Source organism: Syzygium oleosum, unplaced genomic scaffold (assembly GCF_021117445.2).
Source record: "Syzygium oleosum isolate NSW1041296 unplaced genomic scaffold, Sole_v2.1 Sole_v2.12, whole genome shotgun sequence".
NCBI lineage: Eukaryota > Viridiplantae > Streptophyta > Magnoliopsida > Myrtales > Myrtaceae > Syzygium > Syzygium oleosum.
This window is the reverse complement of record NW_026607496.1, coordinates 9,597,367-9,606,448: the sequence shown is the minus strand read 5'-3', so window position 1 is coordinate 9,606,448 and position 9,082 is coordinate 9,597,367. Positions and strand designations below refer to the sequence as shown.

Here is a 9,082-nt window from a genome sequence, read left to right as displayed (position 1 = left end):
ACGGCCCTCGACAACCCGGATCTCGGGCCCTTCCTCCCGGGCTCGCGCGACACCATCGCCTCCCGGCGACGCCCCCGCCAAGGCCCTCGACTACGCGATCCGGCGAGGCCTCCCCTCGAGCTCGCCTAGATCCGGGCGGAGCTCGCCATGGCCGGCGAGTTTGAGCTCGCCCAGATCTGGGCGGAGCTCGCCGGCAGCTCACCATGGCCGGCGAGCTTGAGCTCGCCTAGATCTGGGCAGAGCTCGCCGGCCGAGCTCGCCCAAATGGCCGGCGAGCTCGAGCTCTCGCTGGCCTCAGCTCTGGCCCAGTCGCCGGTCGTCGGACCAGTGACCGGGGAAGAAGAAAAGAAAAGGAAAAGAAAAGAAAAGAAATTTTGGACAAAATTGCCCCTATTCCAAGGTCTGGAATGTCTGGCAGTCGCCGTACGGCTGAACATTTGGCTACTAGGCGAGGTCAGTCCTTATTTGATACTAGTTTGGGCATTTGGGTCCTTAATTGATACTTTGTCTACTTGGGGTCCTCTTTTGAAAAAAGGCACCCACTTTGGATCCTTATTTGACAATTTCCCTAAATCGAAACTCCACATAGATGAGATTTTTTTTTTCTGGGAGTATGCTTTATTATATAGGGAGATTAGTTTATTATATCAGACTAGAATAAAATTCTTCTTAACCTGCAGCATGTCTCGCCTATAAGTCAGGAGAAATTCTCACACCTCTATATTCTTTTTTTCTTTTTTCTTTTTTTACCGTTTGCCCTAATTTGTTTTTTCTCAAAATAAAATAAACAAACTCACAAGTCAAAAGTCAAAAGTCAAAAGTCCAAAACGGAAAAGTCAAACGCGTAGCCATGTGGCTCCGGGACGAATTTACCGAGCTGCCCCTCCCCCCGTCGAACGCGCGTGCGTTTCGCAGGCTCCCCCCACTGCGCGACCTTTGGCCCTCGCGGAGGAGCGATACTCGTCTCGAAAAACGACTTTTGCCTCCCTTGATTTTCGATTGCCGTTTTTGCTCTCGAGCTCGTCTCCTCCTCCTCCTTCTTCTTCTTCTTCGTTCTCTCGGTTGTTCGAACAGGAAAGAGAGAGAGAGAAAGGAAGGAGGAATCGAATGGCTTCCCAAATCCTGAGGCGCGCGATCGGAAGCCGCTCGAGCCACTTCCTCCCGTCGACCCACCGGAACCCTAATTTCAGCTCCGGCTCCGGCTCGCTCCTGTCGGCCGTCGCCCGAGCCTTCTGCTCCCAGGCCCCGATCCGCGCCACCCTCTTCCCCGGCGACGGCATCGGCCCCGAGATCGCCCAATCCGTCAAGCAGGTCCTCCCTCTCTCTCTCTTCCCTCCGCGCTCGATGCTTAGTCTCGTCCGTGCTTGTCCGTAATCCAGCTCCGGTTCCGAGGTTCGTGGAGGTCGATCCCCCTTTGCCGCCTCCCGGCTCGTCGTGTTCGTCTTCGTCGTGTTGGGAAAACGTCCTGTCCTTCTGTTTATTTCGCTTCTTTTTTTTGGGGGGGTTTGAATTTCGTGCTTTCGTCGTTTGTCTGTCTTGAGCTTCTTTTTCCTTGGGCGGATGGAGGACGAACGGATGGCGCTTTGTCGTCTTGCTTGATGAATTCTGGCAGCTTTTGTAGTGGGTTAAGCATGATCATTGAGATGACCGGGTAAACTGCGCGGCGGGACTTGGAGTTTTTCGGTGCATACGAAAGAAAATTTCATGTTGTTTAGAGAGAGAAAGGATCACCCTAGTTTTGGCGGCGGATTAGTTGGAAGTGGAGCTGACTCTAATGTGACAGGACCTGGTTGATATCGTATCTACAGTGGTTATGACTGCAATGATAAATACTGCCTTTTAGCTCGAGTACTCGAAAGCCTTCTTCTTCTTCCAGTATGTGAGCAGCGAATTGATTTTTTCTGTTCTTTCCTCATTAGCCATGGCTGTTTCCTGTCTACAAATTTTGTTATTTCCATTCACCGTAAAGGATCTTTGATGGACATGCTCGGCTAATCGCAGATTCAGGCCCTAAACTAGGAACTGCTCTTTTCTTAAGGTAGCTTTATACTGATATGAGGGCACTGACTGGAATAAGTTTGCAATTATAATTGTCCTGAGAGTTGAGATGGATTTTACATTCTTTAGTGTTAAGTTTCTTTTATTTTTGTTTTCGTCTTTTTCTCATCTCATCATGCAGTTTAACTTCTGGTTAGCTGTCCTCACTATCTCCTTAGCTGCACTTAATCTTCTTCAAGCAGCTGGGTGGCGGTCTTGCTTACTTTTAGTTTTTGCTGTTTTCACGAATGTAGGTTTTCCAGGCGGCTGAGGTGCCAATTGAGTGGGAAGAGCATTATGTTTCAAAAGAAATAGATCCTAGAACCCAAAGTTTCCTCACATGGGAAAGTTTGGAATCTGTCCGTCAAAATGGTGTAGGTCTAAAAGGACCAATGGCCACTCCGATTGGAAAAGGTCATCGCTCTTTAAACCTCACATTGAGGAAAGAACTTAACTTGTATGCAAATGTTAGGCCTTGCTACAGTCTTCCAGGCTATAAAACACGGTATGATAATGTCGATCTCATCACCATCCGGGAGAATACCGAAGGGGAATATAGTGGACTCGAACATCAAGTAAGTATGTTTCATGATAAACAAGTTCTTGTGAACCACCTTTTTGGTTGTTCTTTTAAGAGATCATCTCTGGTTGTAGGTTGTGAGAGGTGTTGTTGAAAGCCTTAAAATTATTACTCGACAAGCGAGTCTGAGGGTGGCTGAATATGCTTTTCACTATGCCAAGACCCATGGAAGAGAGAGAGTCTCAGCTATACACAAAGCCAATATCATGCAAAAAACTGATGGTCTTTTCCTGAAGGTTCGTCAGTAAGAGAGTTAATTTGTAGGCGGCTTCATTTTCAGGGTTGCATTGTATCACTGTGACTTAATTCTATTTTGTCTTTATTGGCAGTGTTGCCGTGAGGTTGCAGAGAAGTATCCTGAGATAACATATGAAGAAGTCGTGATTGACAATTGCTGTATGATGGTAAATGCACGATTCTTTCTATAGAGAGGCATTAAGTTACTCATCCAGGAAAAAAAAAAGTGAGACATTAAGTTGTGAGTGAATGAAAAACTAGAATGAAAGGTCAAGATCAAGCCATATCCTATAGTTCTAGTATAAATAACATTTAGATTATCTTTTTGAGAATTGATATTTCTACCACTATTCTGATGAGATTAGCCGTCTTGGGTAATATGTTTAGGCAGTTATCATTGTCCAATAATTGTGCTTATCCATCTTTATTCATGTCATGAGATAACTATGCTTCTGCTTGATTTTTCTTTAGTACATCGATTGTTGTTCTTTAGGTACAAAAGAATCTTTAGTTAGATGACTTTTCAAATTTGCTAAAAATAGGACCAAGTTTTGATGTGTTTATTTGTCTTTGTGCATGTGTTTTGAGTAAATAAATACATCATGCATGTGTGTCAAAGGAGCAACCTATTGGATTAAGCTAGAACTTTGTTCTGTTGGGTACAGCTTGTTAAGAATCCAGCACTATTTGATGTGCTAGTGATGCCCAACCTCTATGGCGACATAATTAGCGATCTGTGCGCTGGATTGGTGGGAGGGTTGGGTCTGACCCCAAGGTATTTTTCCATTTTGAGTTTTCAGTTATGTTCTATAATGTGCATCTGCAGTATCTGACTAGTGTGGCTTTCTGTAAAGCTGCAATATTGGGGAGGGAGGCATTGCTCTCGCAGAAGCGGTACATGGCTCAGCTCCTGATATTGCTGGAAAGGTTAGCTTTAAATTGACTTGCAATTTGTAACTATTTGATCACATTGCAAATATCTTATGTAGGGTTTATTTCCTCTTCCATTGCTACTTACTTTGTCTGGGTCTCTGTTTTTTAACATTTAAGTTATGTGGTAATTTTGGACTGATCATGTCGAGTATCACTTATATATAGATGAAATGTGATAACAATGTTGAAGTCTTGTTTCTCAAGTGGTTGAGACAATGAAGCTGTGCATAGAACTTGGTATAATATGTCTGGACGCTGGATCTTAACCACTACAAAAGGAAAAATTCCAGGTGATTGGTTTCTGTGAGAACTTGGACTTGCAGGTCTACAATATACCATTGCATAAGAGGATATCTGATATATGGGAGAGTGCTTGGAATTCTAGAGAGATATTGTTGGAGGAGGGAGCTTCTCCTTTCCCTGATGTGAGCTTCCCAAAGCACTTAGGCTGCATTTGGTAGCCAGGATTTGAGTCCAGACCTATCCGGTGCTTGGTCATGTTTTCCAGACCGGATAAACCCAGATACATCTAGATAAAATGCCAGAAGATAAATCCGGTCTAGGGGGTGGGATAAACCTAAGATTGAATATAAAATTTAAAAAATTACTAAAAAATATATATTTTTTCTTTTAACGGGGTGATAAAGTGACGCATCGGTTATTGCTTCGCTAGCACCGCCCACCCGAGGACCACCACCAAAATTACCGATCATCGTCACTTCCGGCCACCGCACGATCGCCGTCGCCTTTGACCACCCCGATCATTACCGCCAGCCGGCGATCGTGTTCCGACAAGTGAGGGTGAAAAGGGGCCTAAAGATGATCGTCATGCCGGATTGCATAGATCATCCTTACCACCCTAGTCGTATACATCCTTCACGTCGAGCCCGGCCTTTCACAATTGACTTGAGAGCCGGCTGTTCACCTGTTGGTCGACGAAGAACGGCCTGCACACCATCAGCTTCTTCGCGACCACGTTCTCAAGCGTCGAGTTCTACTTGCTGTGCACCAAGAACGCTGCAATGGCAGTGTGGTGCAGAACCTCCTCTTGCAAGCCCATCCCACGATGAACACCTTCTCTGTTTTCGCCTCTCTTAGCCGCTTTCTTCGGCAATGGAGTCCGGCCTTACGACCCATGGGAAGTGCCTCCCGCTGTTCACGAGGCCGTCCCAAAATTATGTGAACTCATGTCATACTCCTGAGGTCGACTTCTCAGAGACGTGTTCAAGAGGGTTTGAGTCTTGCATATAGGAGAAGCAAAGTCAAAGATGGGATTTTCAAAGATTTTCAAATGAAAAGGATTTTTAAAGATTTTCAATCTTATCTTAGGTTGCGGATTTTCGAAGATTTTCAAAGATTCCAAATCCTATCTTGGGTTTCACCAAACATATGATATGTCATTTTTACAATCTGGGGATATGTGGAGGATTTCAAATCCTCCTTTATCCTGTCTTATCCCAATCAAAATCCGAACGACCAAACGCAGCCTTACTTTACTCAGCCTCTCGGCTAAGATCAAGTGAAACACTCCGAAGTGGGTGCTTCTTTTGCTTCTTTCATTATAGTTTGGTTAGTTCCATTTCAAACAACTTAATTCTACCTAGATCCTGGTACCATTAAGATAATTTTAACATACTGACATATTGAGTGGAGAATGGACCATAGAAGCCATTCTTCGTAGAAGCTGGTGAAGTAGTTGGAACATTGATTTTCTTCCTTTTAACTATGCTGGAGCAACTTTGCTCCCAGTTCATGAGAATCCTTACTTGCTAGGCTTCAAAAGTCAAAAGAGGGTATGGACGTCAATCAAAATTCTTTCCTCTCAATAGTATGCGGATAGTGATGCATTATGGGCAGCAGGGTTTTAGATAGCGGTTGTGGTTGAGGAAGCAGTTGCACTGCGGACTGCTGTAGTTGCTTATGTGGGCGTGGTGACCGCCAAATAAGGGATAGGTTGTAGGAGGGTGACTTTGTAGAATGTTCACACAACATGTCGTAGATTGGTGAGATTTTTTGGCTTACATATATATGTAGTTGCGATTTTATAGGAATATTGGAGTACTTTTCACTATGTGAAACGGTGCCAAAATGTTTGATTGTATGGATTTATGACTGAATTTCGATTGTTGTGAAGGGGAAGTATGTTTTTGGCTTGTTCCTTTGCTTTATGTGGTGAAAAGTTGCTATACTCCCTAAGCCGTAGTTCTAAAGATTATATTTTGGTAGAAACTTTTAGTTTTTATGGACGGTTTTGACGATTACTTTTGAACAAGACCTTTTAGTTTTCACCAGGCCTTTAATTTCCTTGTCTATTCAGTCTGACTTGCATGTTTTGGTCTGGATGAGACCCAGCACACATTCAGAAGGTAAAAGAATAAGTAAGAGGAGGCCAACCCCGGATACTTAGTTTTCATTATGTCTCTAGGACTCTCTTTTCTCTCTGCAAACGCCATTTTTAATGAAGATGAGTTGAAGTGCAATAGCAGCTTCTTTTGTGGGTTGAATATATAATGGTGATAACGTCACGAGAGGTGTTATTAGGCATTATCACTGCAATAGCGCTAGTTGCGGCCCAGAACAATATTGATGGTGGCCACAACTGCTATTTAAAACCTTGGTTGGCAGTTGGGGAAGTGTATCAGAAAGATAGAAAGAATTTTTCTTGATTAATTTGGTGATCAGGCATGGTACTGTGCATGTTGATGTCGTTTACAATTCAATTAGGGCCTTTTAAAAGTACCTTCTATTTTCTTTTTGAAAATCTGACATTTGAATGTGTGTTTGTGTGTGATTTTAAGAAATTATAAAAAATTTTGATGGCTTCACATATCAATGTTTGTATGCTTTGAAAGGTCTAGTCTTCGACCATTACCATTTCAAATCCTACAAGAGAAGGAAAAAATAAAAAGTGAAGGGAAAGTCATTCCAAATAGATCCTGTATCTCCTTGCTGCATCTTTCACATTGAGCTCATGCTAGATGATCACTTTTTTTTAAGTAAAGATATTTATCCAATTGGTCCTTTTTTTGTGTAGGATTTAGCAAATCCAACTGCCCTGCTGTTGAGTGCTGTCACAATGCTACGCCACTTGAAGCTTAATGATAAAGCTGATAGAATCCAAGATGCTATCCTTAACACCATTGCTGAGGGGAAGTACCGAACCGCTGACCTTGGTGGCAAATCAACAAACACCGAATTTACAAAAGCTATTTGCGATCATCTTTGAACTAGTTCAGCAGGAGTGTTCCAATTTTCAACAAAGTCGGATGTTCTGGGATTAAGACCACATCTCATGAATGAATCAGGAATTCTTCAATATGCTTCTAAGCTGCAGAGAAATGGAAAGGCATTTGCAGGAACCTTAACCATTCCCTTATCACCGGCCTTTTGGTGACAGTTTGAATGAACAGAATATAAACTATCAATTCGGCATGTCAGAGGGAAACATGCTTGATATTCTTTTCCTATATATTCGTAATTTCACAAAATAAAACATCACGATGTGGTGCGACTCTCTGTCTTTCTTAGATTTGTGATTTTCCTTATAATTGTTTTCAGACGGACGACGTTCACAAAGGAAATTATGTCGATATTGTTCTCTGTGTAGTTTTCCAGTTATGTTCTTCCGTCAATACATTGTATACGGTGTTCCTTCCTGTGATGCTCTGCCGTGTATTTGTTCTCTGAATTTCATCAATCCTCTGTTCGGATTCAAATTTTTTTTTTTCACTTGTCACGGTGCATTGCTGAATATGCAACTTGCTGTTATGATGCGCCCTGTGCAGATTGACAATTTTCTGCATCCTACTGGGATAACATGCTTGAAAATTCATCAGTCCTGAGAGTGGAAAATGCAAATTTTGTGCGCAAATCGAGCAGAGTATTGTTGGCTGGGAATTTCCTGACTGGAGATTTACTAATGCACTTTAATTAGTTGCAGGACCGTTTGCACTTGGAATGATCATTTGCATACCTAGTCAAGCTTGTCTAGTCAGCAGTTTGGTCGTTTCTCGTGTTCATTCATTCCATTTTTGAGTTAGGGAAGAAATCACCGCCTCCTGTTAGTGTTGATGTGATTCTCGGTGACTGCGACCGAGCATGTGAACATTGAACATGTGACAATTGCACTGGTCATATGGTCGTGCATTTCGACATGTAGTGCCTGTGTTTACTTCTAACTCGGCTTGCCTGGATCTGAACTTGGAAGGTAATCAGCTTTTCGCGAGGAGTTAGGGATGGTCCCAGACGGTTAAATCCATTAGCAGCAGTTTCGGTTAAATCCATTGGCAGCCGTTTGTTCTTACGGAAGTTTATCAACCTTAGAAAACTCGAGACGTGTGGTCATGCGCTTAGAGGATTTCAGGGGCAATGTGAGGTTATAAGGTGGATGACGGTAGTGCAGGCACATGTGCATTTCGAAACGACAGCGATGATTTACGGACTTTCTTGACGGAAACTCCTGATTTGATAGCGGACCGCCTCTCGACGTCTATAGCGAATTTGCCAGAACATTGGCAACGCAGGATACATTGAGCTTCTGCTCGAGCCATTAGGCAGGTTGTTGTTATACATCACAAGACCCCAGCGAGTCGAGCGAAAAGCTCCAGGCTCATGGCATGCTGCTTCATCGTATACAGGAAATGGACACTGTCGACCAAGCTGGAGATTAATGGGGCCCGGGAACTGTGTAAGCCATTTCAATGATTACTGTCTCAATCTTTCACTTTCTATCTTCTCGTGTTTTTTTTTTTTCTCTCTCTCTTTCTTAATTGCAAGGGACTTAATTGAGATAGACGGCATATGGGGGGACCATGGGTCGGGGCAGGTGGGTGGGTGGGCGGGGCCTCAAGTCAATTTTCGGCCCGCCCTGAACAGACGGGGACTGGTCCGGACAGGCAACGAAAGGTTTGGACTGAACTAAACTGGTCTAGGCAGGGCGATTCTAAAATAGATTGGGCGTTACATTTTTTACGACCTAATTCTCTAAAACACCCCTAAGGTTAGGTATACTTCCAATTCTGTCCCGAATTTTATTTTGTCTAAAAAAAAACCCCAAATTGTAGATTCAGTCCCAAATCTACCCGAACTTTGTTTTGTCTCAAAAAAACCCCAAACTTTAGGTCTAATCCCAAATCCGCCTTGATTTTGTTTTGTCTAAAAAAAATTACCAACATTGAATTTATATTCAAGTCTACCCTGTGGTCTAGTCCCAACTTGACATGGCATTTTCATGTTGATAAACAAGGTGACAGGAAATTTTATCTACAAAATGGAATTGTTCTAGGATATGAAGAT

At 43.2% G+C, this 9,082-nt stretch overlaps 1 protein-coding gene across 2 annotated transcripts; it reads left to right on the top strand.

Annotated features, from left to right (window-relative positions):
* Window positions 1-996: 996 nt before the first annotated feature.
* On the top strand, window positions 997-8,515 carry LOC115674134 (isocitrate dehydrogenase [NAD] catalytic subunit 5, mitochondrial). 2 transcript variants are annotated; one of them, XM_056316520.1, is made up of 7 exons: window positions 997-1,311; window positions 2,292-2,612; window positions 2,692-2,853; window positions 2,947-3,021; window positions 3,520-3,629; window positions 3,709-3,781; window positions 7,573-8,515. In XM_056316520.1, exons 1-7 carry the CDS (start codon window positions 1,108-1,110, stop codon window positions 7,627-7,629), a joined length of 1,002 nt encoding a protein of 333 aa, XP_056172495.1. In that variant the 5' UTR covers window positions 997-1,107; the 3' UTR covers window positions 7,630-8,515. The 2 variants fall into 2 exon arrangements, with proteins under 2 accessions (XP_056172495.1, XP_030452329.1); XM_030596469.2 differs by lacking the exon at window positions 7,573-8,515 and adding an exon at window positions 6,822-7,387 and having other exon boundaries at window positions 999-1,311.
* Window positions 8,516-9,082: the final 567 nt, after the last annotated feature.